Source organism: Staurois parvus, unplaced genomic scaffold (assembly GCF_062004578.1).
Source record: "Staurois parvus isolate SC_StPar_1 unplaced genomic scaffold, SC_StPar_1.0 ptg004019l, whole genome shotgun sequence".
Classification (NCBI taxonomy): Eukaryota; Metazoa; Chordata; class Amphibia; order Anura; family Ranidae; genus Staurois; species Staurois parvus.
The window spans coordinates 1-27,017 of record NW_028321814.1 but is presented as its reverse complement, the minus strand read 5'-3'; the positions used below and the strand labels follow the sequence as shown (position 1 = coordinate 27,017).

The following is a 27,017-nucleotide window of genomic DNA, read 5'->3' as shown; positions in this document are numbered from 1 at the left end:
AGTCCCGAGACAGGGACAGCACTTGCCTCCCTTTTGCTCTCAGTAATGAGGGTTCTTTGCGGTGACGTTGATTCAAATGTTTTATTTTTGTTCTTTCAGCGCCTGAAGCCCACCAACCCCGCAGCCCAGAAAGCGCTGACCACGCCTACACATTACAAGCTGACCCCACGTCCCGCAGCCAGGGTGCGCCCTAAAGCGCTGCACACAGCGGGGACCGCCAAATCGCAGCTGTTCGATGGGTTGGACGATGATGAACCCTTAATGACGGGCGGAGCATTCATGCCAAAGTAAGTAGATTGTTGGGTGTTCTGACCCCTCCCCTGGTCACCTGATGTAAATAAAGGAGCTCCATTGGAGGAGGAGGAGTCCCGGCACATGAAGATGGAATGTCGGCTTGAAGCAAACCGGAAGAAATCTTACAGCTGTCACCAGAACAGGAGTCCCCGTGGAGGATTCCCCTCCTGTTCCAGTTCTAGCCCCTCCCTACTAGATTTCATGGAAATAAAATGCTTAAAGCTTTTACAAAAGGTATTTATTTAAGCTGATAAACTCGTCTTACTTCGCTGCTCAGGGAACCCCAATCCTCCTTCTGGGGTCCCCCACCGGCGATCCTGTCTCCTCCTCTTCTGGGGTCCCCCATTGCCGCTCCTGGCTCCTCCTCTTCTGGGGTCCCCCACCGGTGATCCTGGCTCCTCCTCTTCTGGGGTCCCCCACCGGCGCTCCTGGCTCCTCCTTTACTTTCCCTTCCCCACCGGCGCTCCTGGCTCCTCCTTTACTTTCCCTTCCCCACCGGCGCTCCTGGCTCCTCCTTTACTTTCCCTTCCCCACTGGCGCTCCTGGCTCCTCCTTTACTTTCCCTTCCCCACCGGCGCTCCTGGCTCCTCCTTTACTTTCCCTTCCCCACCGGCGCTCCTGGCTCCTCCTTTACTTTCCCTTCCCCACCGGCGCTCCTGGCTCCTCCTTTACTTTCCCTTCCCCACCGGCGCTCCTGGCTCCTCCTTTACTTTCCCTTCCCCACCGGCGCTCCTGGCTCCTCCTTTACTTTCCCTTCCCCACCGGCGCTCCTGGCTCCTCCTTTACTTTCCCTTCCCCACTGGCGCTCCTGGCTCCTCCTTTACTTTCCCTTCCCCAACGGCGCTCCTGGCTCCTCCTCTATATATCGGTGTGGAGGTGTCCTTCGGGTTCAGGACCACTTCTGATCTGACTGTTGTGGGGTGCAGCCATATTTCGGTGTGGGGGTGACCTTCAGGTACGGGCTACCTCTAATCTGACTGTTGTGGGGTACAGCCATATCGGTGTGGGGGAGACCTTCAGGTACGGGACCACCTCTGATCTGACTGTTGTGGGGTGCAGGCATATCACAGTGGGGGTGATCTTCAGGTACGGGACCACCTCTGATCTGATTGTTGTGGGGTGCAGGCATATATCACTGTGGGGGTGTCCTTCAGGTACGGACCACCTCTGGGGTACAGGCGTTCCATCAGCAGTTTGTGGTTCGTTGCAGAGCTGATGACTTACTTGAATGCTCATGTTTTCCCCCCTCGCAGGAAGAGTATCAAGAAGTTGGTTCTGAAGAGCTCCTCCAACATCAGCTCCCTGTTATCTCCTGCAAATGCAGAGACTGCTGAGGAGGCGACCTCCCCCAACAACTACACTGAGACTGGAGACAGGTAATGGCTCAGCAGCATGGCTATGGCTTACACCGTCCGCCATCTTGTGATGTCAGACACGCAATGGGTGGTCACATATGTCTGTATATGGAAGGTCTGGGCCTTATTTGTGTATTTTCTTTAAGGTCCAATGAAAATCACAGAGTGGATGAGAACCATGAAGAGGAGGTGTCCACTTACTACCCTCCTCCATTATCCAAACCTCTCAACTCCAGCCAGGAGAAGCATGTGGACAGCATGGATGACACCATCTTGGCCCTGAACATGAGGCCCAGTCTGAGGAGCGGCCTGGATGTCAGCGTGGATGAGAACTCCTTTAATGAGGAGGAGATCTTGAATGACGTCCCACCACACCCTGCAGGTTCATATTGATCTAGAGAGCTGCAGAGTCTTTCCTCGTATGTTCCTCCATGATAACCATGCGTTTGGTTTTTTTCCAGGCATCGTCCTGAGCAGAGAAGGTTACTACACCATCCCTTCCATGGAGGAGCTGGGCAACATGGTGGATGACAATGGAGAGTGCATTGTAGATGGTTTCACCATCGGCCGGAAAGGTGGGTGCCCTAGATGGGTCATTCCTGTACAGAAATCTATTCTGTGCCAAGTGTTAGTGCCTGTCCTCTACAATACTGTGCCCCTGGGAACCACAGCACCCTAACCCTGTGCTCTGCGCTTGGAGGACTAAAATGCAGCCCCCCCCCCCCCAGGTGCTCTGCGCTTGGAGGACCAAAGCGCGCCCCCCTGTGGTGCTCTACGTTTGTAGGACCACATGCAGTACTTTGTATGAAGATGGCTTTCTGAGAGCTGTGGGCTCTCCTGAGCTGTAGGAAGTTTGACTTCTGAAAATTGAAAGGTCCACTCAAACTTATGGGGTGGACTCTCGGTGTGTACCTTGGGTGCTGTACCTGGACCTTGCAGCAGCCTTGAGCATTGGATCCTGCGTTTAGTGCTCACCTTGGCACGTGGTGGAACAAGTGGGTTATCTTCAGGGAGTTATACAGGTCCAGATTGTGGTCCATCCCTATGGCAGGCAGACCCTACCAGTACCCCTTCAAGGGTTATTCCCACTGTGACAAGAAAAGCCTGGACCCTGAACAGGACCAGCTATGTGGGTATGGTAAGTCATGGTTTCCCTTTTATCAGGTCAGTTACTCTTCGGAATATCCCTGGAGGAACAAAACTGAGGTGTTTGAGACTGAAGGGGTTCTACCCCACTATCCACAATTTCACCCAATGGTTTTGTCCTCCTGCATGTCCCATCATGCCCTTTAAAACGTCTGTCCTAATTGCTGCAATAGCTAAGCTTCTGCCTGGCCTCATGTAGACCTGTCACCATGACTGCTGCAATAGCTAGGCTTCTTCCTGGCCTCCTGTCACCATGTCTACTGCAATAGCTAGGCTTCTTCCTGGCCTCCTGTCACCATGTCTACTGCAATAGCTAGGCTTCTTCCTGGCCTCCTGTCACCATGTCTACTGCAATAGCTAGGCTTCTTCCTGGCCTCCTGTCACCATGTCTACTACAATAGCTAGGCTTCTGCCTGGCCTCCTGTCACCATGACTGTTGCAATAGCTAGGATTCTTCCTGGCCTCCTGTCACCATGTCTACTGCAATAGCTAGGATTCTTCCTGGCCTCCTGTCACCATGACTGTTGCAATAGCTAGGCTTCTTCCTGGCCTCCTGTCACCATGTCTACTGCAATAGCTAGGATTCTTCCTGGCCTCCTGTCACCATGACTGCTGCAATAGCTAGGATTCTTCCTGGCCTCCTGTCACTATGACTACTACAATAGCTAGGCTTCTTCCTGGCCTCATGTAGACCTGTCACCATGTCTGCTGCAATAGCTAGGATTCTTCCTGGCCTCCTGTCACCATGTCTACTGCAATAGCTGGGCTTCTTCCTGGCCTCCTGTCACCATGTCTACTGCAATAGCTAGGCTTCTTCCTGGCCTCCTGTCACCATGTCTGCTGCAATAGCTAGGCTTCTTCCTGGCCTCCTGTCACCATGTCTGCTGCAATAGCTAGGCTTCTTCCTGGCCTCCTGTCACCATGACTGCTGCAATAGCTAGGCTTCTTCCTGGCCTCCTGTCACCATGACTACTACAATAGCTAGGCTTCTTCCTGGCCTCCTGTCACCATGACTGCTGCAATAGCTAGGATTCTTCCTGGCCTCCTGTCACTATGACTACTACAATAGCTAGGCTTCTTCCTGGCCTCCTGTCACCATGACTGCTGCAATAGCTAGGATTCTTCCTGGCCTCCTGTCACCATGACTGCTGCAATAGCTGGGCTTCTTCCTGGCCTCCTGTCACCATGTCTGCTGCAATAGCTAGGATTCTTCCTGGCCTCCTGTAGACCTGTCACCATGTCTACTACAATAGCTAGGCTTCTTCCTGGCCTCCTGTCACCATGTCTACTGCAATAGCTAGGCTTCTTCCTGGCCTCCTGTCACCATGTCTACTGCAATAGCTAGGCTTCTTCCTGGCCTCCTGTCACCATGTCTGCTGCAATAGCTAGGCTTCTTCCTGGCCTCCTGTCACCATGACTACTACAATAGCTAGGCTTCTTCCTGGCCTCCTGTCACCATGACTACTACAATAGCTAGGATTCTTCCTGGCCTCCTGTCACTATGACTACTACAATAGCTAGGCTTCTTCCTGGCCTCCTGTCACTATGACTACTGCAATAGCTAGGCTTCTTCCTGGCCTCCTGTCACCATGACTACTACAATAGCTAGGATTCTTCCTGGCCTCCTGTCACTATGACTACTACAATAGCTAGGCTTCTTCCTGGCCTCCTGTCACCATGACTACTACAATAGCTAGGATTCTTCCTGGCCTCCTGTCACTATGACTACTACAATAGCTAGGCTTCTTCCTGGCCTCCTGTCACCATGTCTACTGCAATAGCTAGGATTCTTCCTGGCCTCCTGTCACCATGACTACTACAATAGCTAGGATTCTGCCTGGCCTCCTGTCACTATGACTACTGCAATAGCTAGGCTTCTGCCTGGCCTCCTGTCACTATGACTACTGCAATAGCTAGGCTTCTTCCTGGCCTCCTGTCACCATGTCTACTGCAATAGCTAGGATTCTTCCTGGCCTCCTGTCACCATGACTACTACAATAGCTAGGATTCTGCCTGGCCTCCTGTCACTATGACTACTGCAATAGCTAGGCTTCTGCCTGGCCTCCTGTCACTATGACTACTGCAATAGCTAGGCTTCTTCCTGGCCTCCTGTCACTATGACTACTGCAATAGCTAGGCTTCTTCCTGGCCTCCTGTCACCATGACTGCTGCAATAGCTAGGATTCTTCCTGGCCTCCTGTCACCATGTCTACTGCAATAGCTAGGCTTCTTCCTGGCCTCCTGTCACCATGTCTACTGCAATAGCTAGGATTCTTCCTGGCCTCCTGTCACCATGACTGCTGCAATAGCTAGGATTCTTCCTGGCCTCCTGTCACCATGACTGCTGCAATAGCTAGGATTCTTCCTGGCCTCATGTAGACCTGTCACCATGTCTGCTGCAATAGCTAGGCTTCTTCCTGGCCTCCTGTCACCATGTCTGCTACAATAGCTAGGCTTCTTCCTGGCCTCCTGTCACCATGACTACTACAATAGCTAGACTTCTTCCTGGCCTCCTGTCACCATGACTGCTGCAATAGCTAGGATTCTTCCTGGCCTCCTGTCACCATGTCTACTACAATAGCTAGGCTTCTTCCTGGCCTCCTGTCACCATATTTACTGCAATAGCTGGGCTTCTTCCTGGCCTCCTGTCACCATATTTACTGCAATAGCTAGGCTTCTTCCTGGCCTCCTGTCACCATGTCTGCTGCAATAGCTAGGATTCTTCCTGGCCTCCTGTAGACCTGTCACCATGTCTACTACAATAGCTAGGCTTCTTCCTGGCCTCCTGTCACCATGTCTACTGCAATAGCTAGGCTTCTTCCTGGCCTCCTGTCACCATGTCTGCTGCAATAGCTAGGATTCTTCCTGGCCTCCTGTAGACCTGTCACCATGTCTACTACAATAGCTAGGCTTCTTCCTGGCCTCCTGTCACCATGTCTGCTGCAATAGCTAGGCTTCTTCCTGGCCTCCTGTCACCATGACTACTACAATAGCTAGGCTTCTTCCTGGCCTCCTGTCACCATGACTGCTGCAATAGCTAGGCTTCTTCCTGGCCTCCTGTCACCATGACTACTACAATAGCTAGGATTCTTCCTGGCCTCCTGTCACTATGACTACTACAATAGCTAGGCTTCTTCCTGGCCTCCTGTCACCATGTCTACTACAATAGCTAGGCTTCTTCCTGGCCTCCTGTCACCATGTCTACTGCAATAGCTAGGCTTCTTCCTGGCCTCCTGTCACCATGACTACTACAATAGCTAGGCTTCTTCCTGGCCTCCTGTCACCATGACTGCTGCAATAGCTAGGCTTCTTCCTGGCCTCCTGTCACCATATTTACTGCAATAGCTAGGCTTCTTCCTGGCCTCCTGTCACCATGTCTGCTGCAATAGCTAGGATTCTTCCTGGCCTCCTGTAGACCTGTCACCATGTCTACTACAATAGCTAGGCTTCTTCCTGGCCTCCTGTCACCATGTCTACTGCAATAGCTAGGCTTCTTCCTGGCCTCCTGTCACCATGTCTGCTGCAATAGCTAGGCTTCTTCCTGGCCTCCTGTCACCATGTCTGCTGCAATAGCTAGGCTTCTTCCTGGCCTCCTGTCACCATGTCTGCTGCAATAGCTAGGATTCTTCCTGGCCTCCTGTAGACCTGTCACCATGTCTACTACAATAGCTAGGCTTCTTCCTGGCCTCCTGTCACCATGTCTGCTGCAATAGCTAGGCTTCTTCCTGGCCTCCTGTCACCATGACTACTACAATAGCTAGGATTCTTCCTGGCCTCCTGTCACTATGACTACTACAATAGCTAGGCTTCTTCCTGGCCTCCTGTCACCATGTCTACTACAATAGCTAGGCTTCTTCCTGGCCTCCTGTCACCATGTCTGCTGCAATAGCTAGGCTTCTTCCTGGCCTCCTGTCACCATGTCTACTGCAATAGCTGGGCTTCTTCCTGGCCTCCTGTCACCATGTCTACTGCAATAGCTAGGATTCTTCCTGGCCTCCTGTCACCATGTCTACTGCAATAGCTAGGATTCTTCCTGGCCTCCTGTCACCATGTCTACTACAATAGCTAGGCTTCTTCCTGGCCTCCTGTCACCATGTCTACTGCAATAGCTAGGATTCTTCCTGGCCTCCTGTCACCATGTCTACTGCAATAGCTGGGCTTCTTCCTGGCCTCCTGTCACCATGTCTACTGCAATAGCTAGGATTCTTCCTGGCCTCCTGTCACTATGACTACTACAATAGCTAGGCTTCTTCCTGGCCTCCTGTCACTATGACTACTGCAATAGCTAGGCTTCTTCCTGGCCTCCTGTCACCATGTCTACTGCAATAGCTAGGATTCTTCCTGGCCTCCTGTCACCATGACTACTGCAATAGCTAGGCTTCTTCCTGGCCTCCTGTCACCATGACTACTGCAATAGCTAGGCTTCTTCCTGGCCTCCTGTCACCATGACTACTGCAATAGCTAGGATTCTTCCTGGCCTCCTGTCACCATGTCTACTACAATAGCTAGGCTTCTTCCTGGCCTCCATTATGTAATGGCTAATAGGACTGACCAGGGAAGAAAATCGCCTCATTCTTTGAGGTCTTGCATGGGTTGGATGTGTATGGTCCATTGGCATGAACTTAGTATGGTGGGCAGGAACAGGCATACTGACCCATAGAGGACCGTTATAATGAAGAGCAGCCAATGTGATAATTGGTTCTGTGTAGCACTTTTTATCCTTTCTGACTATCTCTTGTTTCAGGCTACGGGTCCATATTCTTTGAGGGACTGGTGAACCTGACTAACATGAACCTGGATGAAATAGTCCATATTCGGAGTAAGGAGGTGATCGTGTACACTGATGACTCCAACAAGCCGCCAGTGGGAGAAGGTCTGAACAGGTATACAGCTCCTCAAGTCGTGTTTATAGACCTCCAATGTAGGATAGTCTTCTGCAGGCTCATTCCTCAGTCATGTGTTAGGCTTCCAGTGTAGGATAGTCTTCCCCGGGAGTCGCTTCCGGTGTAGGATAGTCTTCTCCGGGGGCTGCTTCCGGTGTAGGATAGTCTTCCCCGGGGGTCGCTTCCGGTGTAGGATAGTCTTCCCCGGGAGTCGCTTCCGGTGTAGGATAGTCTTCCCCGGGAGTCGCTTCCGGTGTAGGATAGTCTTCCCCGGGGGCCGCTTCCGGTGTAGGATAGTCTTCCCCGGGAGTCGCTTCCGGTGTAGGATAGTCTTCCCCGGGAGTCGCTTCCGGTGTAGGATAGTCTTCCCCGGGAGCCGCTTCCGGTGTAGGATAGTCTTCCCCGGGAGCCGCTTCCGGTGTAGGATAGTCTTCCCCGGGAGCCGCTTCCGGTGTAGGATAGTCTTCCCCGGGAGCCGCTTCCGGTGTAGGATAGTCTTCCCCGGGAGCCGCTTCCGGTGTAGGATAGTCTTCTCTGGGAGTCACTTCCAGTGTAGGATAGTCTTCCCCGGGAGCCGCTTCCAGTGTAGGACAGTCTTCCCCGGGAGTCGCTTCCGGTGTAGGATAGTCTTCTCTGGGAGCCGCTTCAGGTGTAGGATAGTCTTCCCCGGGAGCCGCTTCCGGTGTAGGATAGTCTTCTCCGGGAGCCGCTTCCGGTGTAGGATAGTCTTCTCCGGGAGTCGCTTCCAGTGTAGGATAGTCTTCCCCGGGAGTCGCTTCCGGTGTAGGATAGTCTTCTCTGGGAGTCACTTCCTGTGTAGGATAGTCTTCCCCGGGAGCCGCTTCCGGTGTAGGATAGTCTTCTCCGGGAGTCGCTTCCAGTGTAGGATAGTCTTCCCCGGGAGTCGCTTCCGGTGTAGGATAGTCTTCTCTGGGAGTCACTTCCTGTGTAGGATAGTCTTCCCCGGGAGTCACTTCCGGTGTAGGATAGTCTTCTCTGGGAGTCGCTTCCGGTGTAGGATAGTCTTCCCCGGGAGTCGCTTCCGGTGTAGGATAGTCTTCTCTGGGAGTCGCTTCCGGTGTAGGATAGTCTTCTCTGGGAGTCACTTCCAGTGTAGGATAGTCTTCCCCGGGAGTCACTTCCAGTGTAGGATAGTCTTCCCCGGGGGCCGCTTCCGGTGTAGGATAGTCTTCCCCGGGAGCCGCTTCCGGTATAGGATAGTCTTCTCTGGGAGTCGCTTCCGGTGTAGGATAGTCTTCTCCGGGAGCCGCTTCCGGTGTAGGATAGTCTTCTCCGGGAGCCGCTTCCGGCGTAGGATAGTTTTCCCCGGGAGTCGCTTCCGGCGTAGGATAGTCTTCCCCGGGAGCCGCTTCCGGTGTAGGATAGTCTTCTGCAGGCTCATTCCTCAGTCATGTGTTAGACTTCCAGTGTAGGAGAGGCTTCCCCGGAGGCCGCTTCCAGCGTAGCAGAGGCTTCTACGAGGTCATCCAGGCAGGGGGTCTGTAGATCTTTCAAATCAAATATGGCACAAAGGAAAGCCAATGAAACAGAAGTGAGCATATGCAGAGGCTTGGAGCCTGAATGGGTTGGCCTTCATTTAGTGTCCATTCCTCCTGCGGGTTACCGGGTGTCTCTGGGTTCCCCCGGGTGTCTCTGGGTTCCCCCGGGTGTCTCTGGGTTCCCCCGGGTGTCTCTGGGTTCCCCCGGGTGTCTCGGGTTTCCCCGGGTGTCTCGGGTTTACCCCGGGTGTCTCGGTTTACCCCGGGTGTCTCTGGGTTTCCCCGGGTGTCTCTGGGTTTCCCCGGGTGTCTCTGGGTTCCCCCGGGTGTCTCTGGGTTTCCCCGGGTGTCTCTGGGTTTCCCCGGGTGTCTCTGGGTTTCCCCGGGTGTCTCTGGGTTTCCCCGGGTGTCTCTGGTTTCCCCGGGTGTCTCTGGTTTCCCCGGGTGTCTCGGGTTTCCCCGGGTGTCTCGGGTTACCCCGGGTGTCTCGGGTTTCCCCGGGTGTCTTGCCATCAGTGGATGACAGAGAAGAATACTGGATTCAGATTTTCCTGCGTGACGCAACACATTTGTACCGACTTATGGCAAGATAATGGTGAGATGTTGTACGTCATTTCCTTCACATGGATTGTGGTTTTCCCCCCTCAGGGTTGCCGAGGTGACACTGAATGAAGTCTGGCCAATCAATAAGACCACCCGAGAGCTGATTAAGAGCCCCGAGCAACTGGCTGAGATGAACTACAAAAGTAAGCTGGAGGCAGCTTCTCGCAAGCAGGGAGCCCAGTTCAAGGAGTACAGACCAGAGACCGGGTCCTGGGTGTTCAGGGTCAGTATAGCCATCTATAGCTCATGAGTCTCGTCCATAGACTGGATCCAAAAATGTTGTCCTTTGCTGGGTGGTGGAGGAGAGGGCGCTGCATGGCGGCTGGGTGGTGGAGGAGAGGGCGCTGCATGGCGGCTGGGTGGTGGAGGAGAGGGCGCTGCATGGCGGCTGGGTGGTGGAGGAGAGGGCGCTGCATGGCGGCTGGGTGGTGGAGGAGAGGGCGCTGCATGGCGGCTGGGTGGTGGAGGAGAGGGCGCTGCATGGCGGCTGGGTGGTGGAGGAGAGGGCGCTGCATGGCGGCTGGGTGGTGGAGGAGAGGGCGCTGCATGGCGGCTGGGTGGTGGAGGAGAGGGCGCGGTATGGCGGCTGGGTGGTGGAGGAGAGGGCGCTGCATGGGGGCTGGGTGGTGGAGGAGAGGGCGCTGCATGGGGGCTGGGTGGTGGAGGAGAGGGCGCGGTATGGCGGCTGGGTGGTGGAGGAGAGGGCGCTGCATGGGGGCTGGGTGGTGGAGGAGAGGGCGCGGCATGGCGGCTGGGTGGTGGAGGAGAGGGCGCGGCATGGCGGCTGGGTGGTGGAGGAGAGGGCGCGGTATGGCGGCTGGGTGGTGGAGGAGAGGGCGCGGTATGGCGGCTGGGTGGCGGAGGACGAGTGGGCGCTGCGTGGCCGCTGGGCGGAGGACGAGTGGGCGCTGCGTGGCCGCTGGGCGGAGGACGAGTGGGCGCTGCGTGGCCGCTGGGCGGAGGACGAGTGGGCGCTGCGTGGCCGCTGGGCGGAGGACGAGTGGGCGCTGCGTGGCCGCTGGGCGGAGGACGAGTGGGCGCTGCGTGGCCGCTGGGCGGAGGACGAGTGGGCGCTGCGTGGCCGCTGGGCGGAGGCCGAGTGGGCGCTGCGTGGCCGCTGGGCGGTGGCCGAGTGGGCGCTGCGTGGCCGCTGGGCGGAGGACGAGTGGGCGCTGCATGGCCGCTGGGTGGGCACTATGCGATGGTCTGACTCTTGGCTCTGCTCCGGCTGGCAGGTGAAGCACTTCTCCAAGTACGGCTTGCAGGACTCCGATGAGGAAGAAGACAATTCGGCTTCTACAGCAGAAAATAAGAAGATAAAAGCTGCGGCGCTCCCGCCCCCCGGACAACAAGCACCTCCCCCACCACAAGCCACCCTCAATGGAAAGCTCAGCCCTCCACCACAGGTAGAGAGGGGGAGAGGGTCTGTCTGGGAGCCCTAACCCCGTACTGTGGTGTCTGGATTAGAACGCTGTGTGCTTGGTGTCATGGCTGTCCTCTATACAGATCCGTGTCCATAACATGTGAATGTTCCCAGTGTGGTTCTCCTGTGTTGGGGGGAGGGGAGTCGGTCATGGATGTGCGGGTTGGGATGGATGTTGGGGTGCAGCTCCTGGTACACCGGTGAAATCTGGGTTTGGTAAGGAGGGAGTCACCTGTAATAATCCCACCCTGGTGATGTCAGACACAGGCGGTCAGATCAGGTCCCCTCCGATGGACATATTATGGGTCAGGACTGGTGGTCGGGGGGGTTAGGCCGGCCATACACTGGAAGACTTCCATTGTTCAGTCCTGTGTGCTGAGGGACATCAGCCTATGGATTCCTCAGTGCTTGCTGAGTAGTATGGATGGATCCGGGGCCTCCTGACCACCGGGGCCTCCTGACCACCGGGGCCTCCTGACCACCGGGGCCTGCTGACCGCTGTCTTCCTGGCCTCTTCAGATCCAAGGATGTCCAGGGACGGGGTGCCCACCACACCTCCATTGTCACTCCATGTATGGCCGGCTATAGGGTATCTAAACCCTGAAACATCGATCTTGTTGTACCTTGCCTGTCCTTAGATGGTGGTCTTCAGGTTTCTCTTCCTTCATTATAATCTGGTGATCCTGCCATTATCTCACATCCTGCCGTACAGCAGTCACCCTAGAGAGACACTATATTGCCCCAAGTATCGGGTGCCGACCTTTAATGGCCCCCCAATCTTGGTCCGTAGGGTTCAATATTGAGTTGGCCCCGCCCTTTCCACGCACATGACCTTTAATGGCCTCCCAGTCTTAGTCCGTAGGGTTCAATATTGAGTTGGCCCCGCCCTTTCCATGCACATGACCTTTAATGGCCCCCCAGTCTTAGTCCGTAGGGTTCAATATTGAGTTGGCCCCGCCCTTTCCACACACATGACCTTTAATGGCCCCCCAGTCTTAGTCCGTAGGGTTCAATATTGAGTTGGCCCCGCCCTTTGCCTCTTCTGGGAAGGCCGTCCACAAGGTTTAGGAGGGTGTCTATGGGAAGGTTGGACCATTCTTCCAGAAGCACATTTGTCAGGTCAGGCACTGATGTCGGGGGAGGGGCACTGATGTCGGGGGAGGGGCACTGATGTCGGGGGAGGGGGCCTGGCTCGCAGTCTCCGCTCTAATTCATCCCAAAGGTGTTCTATGGGGTTGAGGTCAGGACTCTGTGCAGGACAGTCAAGTTCCTCCACCCCAAACTGGCTCCTCCATGTCTTTATGGACCTTGCTTTGTGCACTGGGGGGCAGTCAAAGTTGGGAGCATGAAATTGTCCAAAATGTCACCTTAAGAATTCCCTTCACTGGAACTAGGGGGCCAAGCCCAACCCCTGAAAGACACCCCCCACACCATAATCCCCCCTCCACCAAACTTTACACTTGGCACAATGCAGTCAGGCAAGTACCGTTCTCACGGTAACCGCCAAACCCAGACACGTCCATCAGATTACCAGACAGAGAAGCGTGATTGGTCCCTCCAGAGAACACGCCTCCTCTGCTCTAGAGTCCAGTGGCGGCGTGCTTTACACCACGGCATCCGACGCTTTGCATTGCACTTGGTGATGGAAGGCTTGGATGCAGCTGCTCGGCCATGGAAACCCATTCCATGAAGCTCTCTACGCACTGTTGTTGGGCTCATCTGAAGGCCACACCAAGTTTGGAGGTCTTTAGCTATTGACTCTGCAGACAGTTGGTGACTTCTGCGCACTGTGCGCTTCAGCATGCGCTGACCCCACCCTGTCATGTGACGTGGCCTACCACTTGGTGGCTGAGTGGCTGTTGTTCCCAGTGGCTTCCACTTTGTTATAATCCCACTAACAGTTGAGCGTGGAATATTTAGTAGCCAGGAAATGTCACGGATGGACTTATTGCCCAGGTGGCCACCTATCACGGGACCACGCTTGGAGTCACTGAGCTCCTGAGAGCGACCCATTCTTTCACCAATGTTTGTAGAAGCCGTCTGCATGCCTAGGGGATGGATTGTATACACCTGTGTCCATGAAGGGGATTGGAACACCTGAATCACATGATATGGAGGGGATTGGAGCACCGGGATCACATGATATGGAGGGGATTGAAACACCTGAATCACATGATATGAAGGGGATTGGAACACCTGAATCACATGATATGGAGGGGATTGGAACACCTGAATCACATGATATGGAGGGGATTGGAACACCTGAATCACATGATATGGAGGGGATTGGAACACCTGAATCACATGATATGGAGGGGATTGGAACACCTGAATCACATGATATGGAGGGGATTGGAACACCTGAATCACATGATATGGAGGGGATTGGAACACCTGAATCACATGATATGGAGGGGATTGGAACACCTGAATCACATGATATGGAGGGGATTGGAACACCTGAATCACATGATATGGAGGGGATTGGAACACCTGAATTACATGATATGGAGGGGATTGGAACACCTGAATCACATGATATGGAGGGGATTGGAACACCCGAATCACATGATATGGAGGGGATTGGAACACCGGAATCACATGATATGGAGGGGATTGGAACACCCGAATCACATGATTGGGAGGGGATTGGAACACCCGAATCACATGATATGGAGGGGATTGGAACACCCGAATCACATGATTGGGAGGGGATTGGAACACCGGAATCACATGATATGGAGGGGATTGGAACACCGGAATCACATGATATGGAGGGGATTGGAACACCGGAATCACATGATATGGAGGGGATTGGAACACCGGAATCACATGATATGGAGGGGATTGGAACACCGGAATCACATGATATGGAGGGGATTGGAACACCGGAATCACATGATATGGAGGGGATTGGAACACCCGAATCACATGATTGGGAGGGGATTGGAACACCGGAATCACATGATATGGAGGGGATTGGAACACCGGAATCACATGATATGGAGGGGATTGGAACACCGGAATCACATGATATGGAGGGGATTGGAACACCCGAATCACATGATTGGGAGGGGATTGGAACACCGGAATCACATGATATGGAGGGGATTGGAACACCGGAATCACATGATATGGAGGGGATTGGAACACCGGAATCACATGATATGGAGGGGATTGGAACACCGGAATCATATGATATGGAGGGGATTGGAACACCGGAATCACATGATATGGAGGGGATTGGAACACCGGAATCACATGATATGGAGGGGATTGGAACACCGGAATCACATGATATGGAGGGGATTGGAACACTGGAATCACATGATTGGGAGGGGATTGGAACACCTTAATCACATGATATGGAGGGGATTGGAACACCTTAATCACATGATATGGAGGGGATTGGAACACCTTAATCACATGATATGGAGGGGATTGGAACACCTGAATCACATGATATGGAGGGGATTGGAACACCTGAATCACATGATATGGAGGGGATTGGAACACCTGAATCACATGATATGGAGGGGATTGGAACACCTGAATCACATGATATGGAGGGGATTGGAACACCTGAATCACATGATATGGAGGGGATTGGAACACCTTAATCACATGATATGGAGGGGATTGGAACACCTGAATCACATGATATGGAGGGGATTGGAACACCTTAATCACATGATATGGAGGGGATTGGACCACGCTTGGAGTCACTGAGCTCCTGAGAGCGACCCATTCTTTCACCAATGTTTGTAGAAGCCGTCTGCATGCCTAGGGGATGGATTCATTGGTGTCACTGAGCTCCTGAGAGCGACCCATGTCCAATGCCCATACCACACACATCATACATGACATGCGTACATCCAATTCCCAGCCATCTACATGTGTGTAACGGTTACACCGAAGTGATTGTACGATGTATTCTGTCACGTGTGTGAAGTTCGATCTCCTGATAAATCGGAGGATTTCTTTACTGAGAACGGTTATTTGGGCCTCAGAATGTGCAATCTCTCTATTAATGTGGCCAGATGCCATACAATCTGATTGTACAATCTCCTTTCATATCAGCCAACCGCGATGAGGGCTCATTGACCCCATAGTGCCGGGACGTCACGGTTTTCTGCATGCCATCTACAAGGGCACCATGAAATCGATGGTTCTCTCTGTGCCCTCCTCACACCACCACACCGGTGTCACATGCAGGAATCTGCAACATGTATAAAACTCGGTGTGACTGCAAGTGATATCTGTGCATCAGTTTCCATCATTTGTTCTCCAGGTATGGTGGGAGCAAGGCTTGAAGTTATGAGGGTCTTCCTGGCTGGATACAAACCCAATACATTGCTTCCCTAGAGGAGATTGTACGAAGATCTCTCAGACTGAACAGTGTATGGCCAGTGACTCCTCCCCCCCCACCCCACAATATGGCAGGTAGGAGGAGGTCCATCACTGGGGTCCTGTGTCCAGGTACCATAGGATACCAGCGTGTTGTATGTGGGGGTTTCCCGGTCCAGGTACCATAGGATGCCAGCGTGTTGTATGTGAGGGTTTCCTGGTCCAGGTACCATAGGATACCAGCGTGTTGTAGGTGGGGGTTTCCTGGTCCAGGTACCATAGGATGCAAGCGTGTTGTAGGTGGGGGTTTCCCGGTCCAGGTACCATAGGATACCAGCGTGTTGTATGTGGGGGTTTCCTGGTCCAGGTACCATAGGATACCAGCGTGTTGTATGTGGGGGTTTCCTGGTCCAGGTACCAATGGATACCAGCGTGTTGTAGGTGGGGGTTTCCCGGTCCAGGTACCATAGGATACCAGCGTGTTGTATGTGGGGGTTTCCCGGTCCAGGTACCATAGGATACCAGCGTGTTGTATGTGGGGGTTTCCTGGTCCAGGTACCATAGGATACCAGCGTGTTGTAGGTGGGGGTTTCCTGGTCCAGGTACCATAGGATACCAGCGTGTTGTAGGTGGGGGTTTCCTGGTCCAGGTACCAATGGATGCCAGCGTGTTGTATGTGGGGGTTTCCTGGTCCAGGTACCATAGGATACCAGCGTGTTGTAGGTGGGGGTTTCCCGGTCCAGGTACCTCCTGGATACCAGCGTGTTGTAGGTGGGGGTTTCCCGGTCCAGGTACCATAGGATACCAGCGTGTTGTAGGTGGGGGTTTCCTGGTCCAGGTACCAATGGATGCCAGCGTGTTGTAGGTGGGGGTTTCCTGGTCCAGGTACCATAGGATACCAGCGTGTTGTATGTGGGGGTTTCCCGGTCCAGGTACCAATGGATACCAGCGTGTTGTAGGTGGGGGTTTCCTGGTCCAGGTACCATAGGATGCAAGCGTGTTGTAGGTGGGGGTTTCCCGGTCCAGGTACCATAGGATACCAGCGTGTTGTATGTGGGGGTTTCCCGGTCCAGGTACCAATGGATACCAGCGTGTTGTATGTGGGGTTTTCCCGGTCCAGGTACCATAGGATACCAGCGTGTTGTAGGTGGGGGTTTCCTGGTCCAGGTACCATAGGATACCAGCGTGTTGTATGTGGGGGTTTCCCGGTCCAGGTACCAATGGATACCAGCGTGTTGTAGGTGGGGGTTTCCTGGTCCAGGTACCATAGGATGCAAGCGTGTTGTAGGTGGGGGTTTCCCGGTCCAGGTACCATAGGATACCAGCGTGTTGTATGTGGGGGTTTCCCGGTCCAGGTACCAATGGATACCAGCGTGTTGTATGTGGGGTTTTCCCGGTCCAGGTACCATAGGATACCAGCGTGTTGTAGGTGGGGGTTTCCCGGTCCAGGTACCATAGGATACCAGCGTGTTGTAGGTGGGGGTTTCCCGGTCCAGGTACCATAGGATACCAGCGTGTTGTAGGTGGGGGTTTCCTGGTCCAGGTATCAATGGATACCAGCGTGTTGTAGGTGGGGGTTTCCTGGTCCAGGTACCTGCTGGATACCAGCGTGTTGTAGGTGGGGGTTTCTTGGTCCAGGTACCATAGGATACCAGCGTGTTGTAGGTGGGGGTTTCCTGGTCCAGGTACCATAGGATACCAGCGTGTTGTATGTGGGGGTTTCCCGGTCCAGGTACCTGCTGGATACCAGCGTGTTGTAGGTGGGGGTTTCCTGGTCCAGGTACCATAGGATACCAGCGTGTTGTATGTGGGGGTTTCCCGGTCCAGGTACCATAGGATACCAGCGTGTTGTAGGTGGGGGTTTCCCGGTCCAGGTACCATAGGATACCAGCGTGTTGTATGTGGGGGTTTCCCGGTCCAGGTACCATAGGATACCAGCGTGTTGTATGTGGGGGTTTCCTGGTCCAGGTACCATAGGATACCAGCGTGTTGTAGGTGGGGGTTTCCCGGTCCAGGTACCATAGGATACCAGCGTGTTGTAGGTGGGGGTTTCCTGGTCCAGGTACCATAGGATACCAGCGTGTTGTATGTGGGGGTTTCCTGGTCCAGGTACCATAGGATACCAGCGTGTTGTATGTGGGGGTTTCCTGGTCCAGGTACCATAGGATACCAGCGTGTTGTATGTGGGGGTTTCCTGGTCCAGGTACCTCCTGGATACCAGCGTGTTGTATGTGGGGGTTTCCCGGTCCAGGTACCATAGGATACCAGCGTGTTGTATGTGGGGGTTTCCCGGTCCAGGTACCTCCTGGATACCAGCGTGTTGTAGGTGGGGGTTTCCTGGTCCAGGTACCTCCTGGATACCAGCGTGTTGTATGTGGGGGTTTCCCGGTCCAGGTACCATAGGATGCCAGCGTGTTGTAGGTGGGGGTTTCCTGGTCCAGGTATCAATGGATACCAGCGTGTTGTATGTGGGGGTTTCCCGGTCCAGGTACCTCCTGGATACCAGCGTGTTGTAGGTGGGGGTTTCCCGGTCCAGGTACCATAGGATACCAGCGTGTTGTATGTGGGGGTTTCCTGGTCCAGGTACCATAGGATGCCAGCGTGTTGTATGTGGGGGTTTCCCGGTCCAGGTACCAATGGATGCCAGCGTGTTGTATGTGGGGGTTTCCTGGTCCAGGTACCATAGGATACCAGCATGTTGTAGGTAGGGGTTTCCCGGTCCAGGTACCATAGGATGCCAGCGTGTTGTATGTGGGGGTTTCCTGGTCCAGGTACCATAGGATACCAGCGTGTTGTAGGTGGGGGTTTCCTGGTCCAGGTACCATAGGATGCCAGCGTGTTGTATGTGGGGGTTTCCTGGTCCAGGTACCTCCTGGATACCAGCGTGTTGTAGGTGGGGGTTTCCCGGTCCAGGTACCATAGGATACCAGCGTGTTGTATGTGGGGGTTTCCTGGTCCAGGTATCAATGGATACCAGCGTGTTGTATGTGGGGGTTTCCTGGTCCAGGTATCAATGGATACCAGCGTGTTGTATGTGGGGGTTTCCTGGTCCAGGTACCTCCTGGATACCAGCGTGTTGTAGGTGGCGGTTTCCTGGTCCAGGTACCATAGGATACCAGCGTGTTGTATGTGGGGGTTTCCTGGTCCAGGTACCTCCTGGATACCAGCGTGTTGTAGGTGGGGGTTTCCCGGTCCAGGTACCATAGGATACCAGCGTGTTGTAGGTGGGGGTTTCCTGGTCCAGGTACCAATGGATGCCAGCGTGTTGTAGGTGGGGGTTTCCTGGTCCAGGTACCATAGGATACCAGCGTGTTGTATGTGGGGGTTTCCCGGTCCAGGTACCAATGGATACCAGCGTGTTGTAGGTGGGGGTTTCCTGGTCCAGGTACCATAGGATGCAAGCGTGTTGTAGGTGGGGGTTTCCCGGTCCAGGTACCATAGGATACCAGCGTGTTGTATGTGGGGGTTTCCCGGTCCAGGTACCAATGGATACCAGCGTGTTGTATGTGGGGTTTTCCCGGTCCAGGTACCATAGGATACCAGCGTGTTGTAGGTGGGGGTTTCCCGGTCCAGGTACCATAGGATACCAGCGTGTTGTAGGTGGGGGTTTCCCGGTCCAGGTACCATAGGATACCAGCGTGTTGTAGGTGGGGGTTTCCTGGTCCAGGTATCAATGGATACCAGCGTGTTGTAGGTGGGGGTTTCCTGGTCCAGGTACCTGCTGGATACCAGCGTGTTGTAGGTGGGGGTTTCTTGGTCCAGGTACCATAGGATACCAGCGTGTTGTAGGTGGGGGTTTCCTGGTCCAGGTACCATAGGATACCAGCGTGTTGTATGTGGGGGTTTCCCGGTCCAGGTACCTGCTGGATACCAGCGTGTTGTAGGTGGGGGTTTCCTGGTCCAGGTACCATAGGATACCAGCATGTTGTATGTGGGGGTTTCCCGGTCCAGGTACCATAGGATGCCAGCGTGTTGTATGTGAGGGTTTCCTGGTCCAGGTACCATAGGATACCAGCGTGTTGTAGGTGGGGGTTTCCTGGTCCAGGTACCATAGGATACCAGCGTGTTGTAGGTGGGGGTTTCCCGGTCCAGGTACCATAGGATACCAGCGTGTTGTAGGTGGGGGTTTCCTGGTCCAAGTATCAATGGATACCAGCGTGTTGTAGGTGGGGGTTTCCTGGTCCAGGTACCTCCTGGATACCAGCGTGTTGTATGTGGGGGTTTCCTGGTCCAGGTACCATAGGATACCAGCGTGTTGTAGGTGGGGGTTTCCCGGTCCAGGTACCTCCTGGATACCAGCGTGTTGTAGGTGGGGGTTTCCTGGTCCAGGTATCAATGGATACCAGCGTGTTGTTTGTGGGGGTTTCCCGGTCCAGGTATCAATGGATACCAGCGTGTTGTATGTGGGGGTTTCCCGGTCCAGGTACCATAGGATACCAGCGTGTTGTAGGTGGGGGTTTCCCGGTCCAGGTATCAATGGATACCAGCGTGTTGTAGGTGGGGGTTTCCTGGTCCAGGTACCAATGGATACCAGCGTGTTGTATGTGGGGGTTTCCTGGTCCAGGTACCTCCTGGATACCAGCGTGTTGTAGGTGGGGGTTTCCTGGTCCAGGTACCATAGGATACCAGCGTGTTGTATGTGGGGGTTTCCTGGTCCAGGTACCATAGGATACCAGCGTGTTGTATGTGGGGGTTTCCTGGTCCAGGTACCTCCTGGATACCAGCGTGTTGTATGTGGGGGTTTCCTGGTCCAGGTACCATAGGATACCAGCGTGTTGTAGGTGGGGGTTTCCTGGTCCAGGTACCATAGGATACCAGCGTGTTGTATGTGGGGGTTTCCCGGTCCAGGTACCATAGGATACCAGCGTGTTGTATGTGGGGGTTTCCCGGTCCAGGTACCTGCTGGATACCAGCGTGTTGTATGTGGGGGTTTCCTGGTCCAGGTACCAATGGATACCAGCGTGTTGTAGGTGGGGGTTTCCTGGTCCAGGTACCAATGGATACCAGCGTGTTGTAGGTGGGGGTTTCCCGGTCCAGGTACCAATGGATACCAGCGTGTTGTAGGTGGGGGTTTCCTGGTCCAGGTACCATAGGATGCAAGCGTGTTGTAGGTGGGGGTTTCCCGGTCCAGGTACCATAGGATACCAGCGTGTTGTATGTGGGGGTTTCCCGGTCCAGGTACCAATGGATACCAGCGTGTTGTATGTGGGGTTTTCCCGGTCCAGGTACCATAGGATACCAGCGTGTTGTAGGTGGGGGTTTCCCGGTCCAGGTACCATAGGATACCAGCGTGTTGTAGGTGGGGGTTTCCCGGTCCAGGTACCATAGGATACCAGCGTGTTGTAGGTGGGGGTTTCCTGGTCCAGGTATCAATGGATACCAGCGTGTTGTAGGTGGGGGTTTCCTGGTCCAGGTATTAATGGATACCAGCGTGTTGTATGTGGGGGTTTCCTGGTCCAGGTACCATAGGATACCAGCGTGTTGTAGGTGGGGGTTTCCTGGTCCAGGTACCATAGGATACCAGCGTGTTGTATGTGGGGGTTTCCCGGTCCAGGTACCTGCTGGATACCAGCGTGTTGTAGGTGGGGGTTTCCTGGTCCAGGTACCATAGGATACCAGCATGTTGTATGTGGGGGTTTCCCGGTCCAGGTACCATAGGATACCAGCGTGTTGTAGGTGGGGGTTTCCCGGTCCAGGTACCAATGGATACCAGCGTGTTGTATGTGGGGGTTTCCTGGTCCAGGTACCTCCTGGATACCAGCGTGTTGTAGGTGGGGGTTTCCTGGTCCAGGTACCATAGGATACCAGCGTGTTGTATGTGGGGGTTTCCTGGTCCAGGTACCATAGGATACCAGCGTGTTGTATGTGGGGGTTTCCTGGTCCAGGTACCTCCTGGATACCAGCGTGTTGTATGTGGGGGTTTCCTGGTCCAGGTACCATAGGATACCAGCGTGTTGTAGGTGGGGGTTTCCCGGTCCAGGTACCATAGGATACCAGCGTGTTGTATGTGGGGGTTTCCTGGTCCAGGTATCAATGGATACCAGCGTGTTGTATGTGGGGGTTTCCTGGTCCAGGTACCAATGGATACCAGCGTGTTGTAGGTGGGGGTTTCCCGGTCCAGGTACCAATGGATACCAGCGTGTTGTATGTGGGGGTTTCCCGGTCCAGGTACCAATGGATACCAGCGTGTTGTAGGTGGGGGTTTCCTGGTCCAGGTACCATAGGATGCAAGCGTGTTGTAGGTGGGGGTTTCCCGGTCCAGGTACCATAGGATACCAGCGTGTTGTATGTGGGGGTTTCCCGGTCCAGGTACCAATGGATACCAGCGTGTTGTATGTGGGGTTTTCCCGGTCCAGGTACCATAGGATACCAGCGTGTTGTAGGTGGGGGTTTCCCGGTCCAGGTACCATAGGATACCAGCGTGTTGTAGGTGGGGGTTTCCCGGTCCAGGTACCATAGGATACCAGCGTGTTGTAGGTGGGGGTTTCCTGGTCCAGGTATCAATGGATACCAGCGTGTTGTAGGTGGGGGTTTCCTGGTCCAGGTACCTCCTGGATACCAGCGTGTTGTAGGTGGGGGTTTCTTGGTCCAGGTACCATAGGATACCAGCGTGTTGTATGTGGGGGTTTCCTGGTCCAGGTACCATAGGATACCAGCGTGTTGTAGGTGGGGGTTTCCTGGTCCAGGTACCATAGGATACCAGCGTGTTGTATGTGGGGGTTTCCCGGTCCAGGTACCTGCTGGATACCAGCGTGTTGTAGGTGGGGGTTTCCTGGTCCAGGTACCATAGGATACCAGCATGTTGTATGTGGGGGTTTCCCGGTCCAGGTACCATAGGATGCCAGCGTGTTGTATGTGAGGGTTTCCTGGTCCAGGTACCATAGGATACCAGCGTGTTGTAGGTGGGGGTTTCCCGGTCCAGGTACCATAGGATACCAGCGTGTTGTAGGTGGGGGTTTCCCGGTCCAGGTACCATAGGATACCAGCGTGTTGTATGTGGGGGTTTCCCGGTCCAGGTACCATAGGATACCAGCGTGTTGTAGGTGGGGGTTTCCTGGTCCAGGTACCATAGGATACCAGCGTGTTGTAGGTGGGGGTTTCCCGGTCCAGGTACCATAGGATACCAGCGTGTTGTAGGTGGGGGTTTCCTGGTCCAGGTACCATAGGATACCAGCGTGTTGTAGGTGGGGGTTTCCTGGTCCAAGTATCAATGGATACCAGCGTGTTGTAGGTGGGGGTTTCCTGGTCCAGGTACCTCCTGGATACCAGCGTGTTGTATGTGGGGGTTTCCTGGTCCAGGTACCATAGGATACCAGCGTGTTGTAGGTGGGGGTTTCCCGGTCCAGGTACCTCCTGGATACCAGCGTGTTGTAGGTGGGGGTTTCCTGGTCCAGGTATCAATGGATACCAGCGTGTTGTTTGTGGGGGTTTCCCGGTCCAGGTATCAATGGATACCAGCGTGTTGTATGTGGGGGTTTCCCGGTCCAGGTACCATAGGATACCAGCATGTTGTAGGTGGGGGTTTCCCGGTCCAGGTATCAATGGATACCAGCGTGTTGTAGGTGGGGGTTTCCTGGTCCAGGTACCAATGGATACCAGCGTGTTGTAGGTGGGGGTTTCCTGGTCCAGGTACCTCCTGGATACCAGCGTGTTGTAGGTGGGGGTTTCCTGGTCCAGGTACCATAGGATACCAGCGTGTTGTATGTGGGGGTTTCCTGGTCCAGGTACCATAGGATACCAGCGTGTTGTATGTGGGGGTTTCCTGGTCCAGGTACCTCCTGGATACCAGCGTGTTGTATGTGGGGGTTTCCTGGTCCAGGTACCATAGGATACCAGCGTGTTGTAGGTGGGGGTTTCCTGGTCCAGGTACCATAGGATACCAGCGTGTTGTATGTGGGGGTTTCCCGGTCCAGGTACCATAGGATACCAGCGTGTTGTATGTGGGGGTTTCCCGGTCCAGGTACCTGCTGGATACCAGCGTGTTGTATGTGGGGGTTTCCTGGTCCAGGTATCAATGGATACCAGCGTGTTGTAGGTGGGGGTTTCCCGGTCCAGGTACCAATGGATACCAGCGTGTTGTATGTGGGGGTTTCCCGGTCCAGGTACCATAGGATGCCAGCGTGTTGTAGGTGGGGGTTTCCCGGTCCAGGTACCAATGGATACCAGCGTGTTGTATGTGGGGGTTTCCTGGTCCAGGTACCTACTGGATACCAGCGTGTTGTATGTGGGGGTTTCCCGGTCCAGGTACCTGCTGGATACCAGCGTGTTGTATGTGGGGGTTTCCTGGTCCAGGTATCAATGGATACCAGCGTGTTGTAGGTGGGGGTTTCCCGGTCCAGGTACCATAGGATACCAGCGTGTTGTAGGTGGGGGTTTCCCGGTCCAGGTACCATAGGATACCAGCGTGTTGTAGGTGGGGGTTTCCAGGGGCGGGCGGCGGACACGGGGTGGGGGGCGGGCAGCGGAGACGGGGCATCCTTTAAATCCTTTACTGACAAGGATCCAAGTCCCAGTCTTCTGCCATTACATCAGAATTCTCCGACTTTCTGCACGTGGTTTTCCGAATCTGGAAGGTCAGCCTGCTGGTCTCCAGTCTGGTACCAACCAAAGCTTCTACAGGGACCTTTCCCTTGTAGCCTCTCCATCTATATAGGGTGTAGACACCCCAACATGCCCTTGACACCCCCCTCCTCCAATCCTAATTGTTTTTGTACTCTTTACTGACAAAAATCCTTTTTTCAACCACTGTGGATACCCCAGGGGAGCCACTAGGACTTTGGTCATTCAGGATGGTCCCCTGAAAGGATTTTGATTTTTTTTTTGGCTCCACCATTGTGGATGGAGCTGCGAGGCCTATGGTCTTCTGGATGTGCAATCTCCGTTTAGACGTTCCTCACTATATACATATGGTGTGTTCTGGAGTCAAACTTGGTCTTCCATCCTAGTGTACCCTTTGGCCTTGTTACCAGATGGGTGTTGCAGCCTCATCTGGTGTCGGCTTTGGCCGTGTACTTCTCCAGGTGGCTATTGAGCCCAGATTTCCTACGGTTCATGTTGGGCCTGTTAGCAGTTGTTTGCTGTTGGACGTCCCGAAGGTAAAGACTTCCAGTGTCCCTCTAATGGACAAAAAAGAAAATGTGATTTTTATACTCGCTATAAAATACTTTGCTTGGAGTCCATTGAAGGACACAGATGACCCCCACCCCCCCCGTGTTTATGGGCATGCTATTGGTACTGCCTGCTACAAAACTTGGCTGGCCTACAACTCTGCCAGTCCTTCTGTAGGCCTCAGAAAACCCCAAAGGGAAGACCTCCCGTGTCCCTCAATGTCAACCAGGAATTCGATTGGACGGTAAGCATAGCCATTGTGTTTTCTGTGAGATTTTTACTCATTGGGTTATTTTCGTGGTTTGCCATGTTCCAAGCTGGTGGCCAATCCTTTACTTTGAGACCCTTTTGTGCCCCGTAGTAGCGGCAGTATGAACGGTTTTGCCTCTTCTCAGGGTGCAGTGCTGGAATCGTTGGGACACGCTCTGGAGCTGGACAGTGATATGGTGGATGTGACTCAGGAGCAGTTCAAGGAAACGGCAATGGAAGATCTGGACGTTCCGGAGGAGCAGGAGGCACTCTCCTCCTCCATACACATTGCCTCTTCTCTCGGCGTTAACCCTCATGCTCTGCAGGTGAGTTGCTCAGAGAGAGAGGGTTAGATCACCTTACTAGTTGAGAGAGAAGGTTAGATCACCTTACTAGTTGAGAGAGGAGGTTAGATCACCTTACTAGTTGAGAGAGAAGGTTAGATCACATTACTAGTTGAGAGAGAAGGTTAGATCACGTTACTAGTTGAGAGAGAAGGTTAGATCACATTACTAGTTGAGAGAGAAGGTTAGATCACGTTACTAGTTGAGAGAGAAGGTTAGATCACGTTACTAGTTGAGAGAGAAGGTTAGATCACGTTACTAGTTGAGAGAGAAGGTCAGATCACGTTACTAGTTGAGAGAGAAGGTCAGATCACGTTACTAGTTGAGAGAGAAGGTTAGATCACGTTACTAGTTGAGAGAGAGAGAAGGTTAGATCACGTTACTAGTTGAGAGAGAGAGAAGGTTAGATCACGTTACTAGTTGAGAGAGAAGGTTAGATCACGTTACTAGTTGAGAGAGAAGGTTAGATCGCGTTACTAGTTGAGAGAGAAGGTTAGATCACGTTACTAGTTGAGAGAGAAGGTTAGATCACGTTACTAGTTGAGAGAGAAGGTTAGATCATGGTGCAACTAGTTGAGAGAGAAGGTTAGATCATGGTACAACTGGTTATGTGAGAGGGTTAGATCGTGTTACAACTAGTTATGAGAGAGGGTTAGATCGTGTTACAACTAGTTGAGAGAGAGGGTTAGATCATGGTGCAACTAGTTGCGAGAGAGGGTTAGATCATGGTGCAACTAGTTGCGAGAGAAGGTTCGATCATGTTACAACTAGTTGAGAGAGAAGGTTAGATCATGGTACAACTAGTTAAACAATGCACCTCTCTGCCTATCAGCAAGGTGATTGCTAGCTGTGTGCTTGGAGAAAGGAATCTGTTGTCTCTGTATTCCCGTGGGAAAGTATCTGGACGAAGTCTCCTGTAAGAGGGAACCTACACAAGGCTGAGGGCCATCAGTGGTTCTCACAGGAAGTCATTCAGTTTCTTGTCGGCATGTCTTTACGGAGGGATCCTACCCCAACATACATCACGTGCCCCCAACATGCTTCATGTGCCCCTCTGCGTTGCAGAAGCCCCTCCTCTGTTGGGCGTGGCTTGATTGGCGTTTCCTGTGTTTGTCAGGTGATGAAGGCGTCTCTTCTGATGGAAGAAGATGGTGGGAGTGACCTCTTATCGTCTTATAGCCGCTACTCACCTTTACCGGAGACCTCCCAGGAAGTGCGCTCCCCACGACTCCTCCACCCCTCCTCTCAGGCTCAGAGAGCCTCCAGTGGTGAGTTCACAACAGGACGTAGAAATCCCTGTTCATGTGAAGATGGTAGTAACCCATAGCAACCAGTCAGATTGGTGTCTTCTCTCGGGTTGCTGCCGGTTTCTAAATGTGTGACCATTAAAATTCAGATTGTGAACTGAATGCTGTAAAATTGTCCTGTTTCGAATGTTCTGTTCACTAGAAGGGATACATTCGTCTGTCCGTCCCGTCACCTGCTCCCCCCCCCCCTTCCTCCCCCCCCCTTCCTCCCCCCCCCTTCCTCCCCCCCCCCTTCCTTCCCCCCCCCCCTTCCTTCCCCAGTGTTCCCGTCACCTGCTCATTCCCCACCCCCCGTGTTCCCGTCCACTGCTCATTCCCCCCCCCGTGTTCCCGTCACCTGCTCATTCCCCACCCCCCGTGTTCCCGTCACCTGCTCCTTCCCACCCCGTGTTCCCGTCACCTGCTCCTTCCCACCCCGTGTTCCCGTCACCTGCTCCTTCCCACCCCGTGTTCCCGTCA

The 27,017-nt window shown here is 53.9% G+C and overlaps 1 protein-coding gene across 1 annotated transcript in view; it reads left to right on the top strand.

The window, feature by feature from the left end:
- The window catches only part of LOC149427111 (nuclear pore complex protein Nup98-Nup96-like), a gene marked incomplete at its 5' end in the record, with an annotated part of 29,994 nt that extends 3,416 nt beyond the window's left edge, over positions 1 to 26,578 (top strand). Inside the window, 9 exons of the mRNA XM_089668252.1 lie at positions 100 to 287; positions 1,548 to 1,670; positions 1,796 to 2,031; positions 2,111 to 2,224; positions 7,540 to 7,678; positions 9,826 to 10,003; positions 11,016 to 11,186; positions 25,054 to 25,233; positions 26,369 to 26,578. Of these exons, the coding sequence (XP_089524378.1) occupies positions 100 to 287; positions 1,548 to 1,670; positions 1,796 to 2,031; positions 2,111 to 2,224; positions 7,540 to 7,678; positions 9,826 to 10,003; positions 11,016 to 11,186; positions 25,054 to 25,233; positions 26,369 to 26,578 (1,539 nt within the window). The remainder of the gene's footprint in view (positions 1 to 99; positions 288 to 1,547; positions 1,671 to 1,795; positions 2,032 to 2,110; positions 2,225 to 7,539; positions 7,679 to 9,825; positions 10,004 to 11,015; positions 11,187 to 25,053; positions 25,234 to 26,368) is intronic.
- Positions 26,579 to 27,017: the final 439 nt, after the last annotated feature.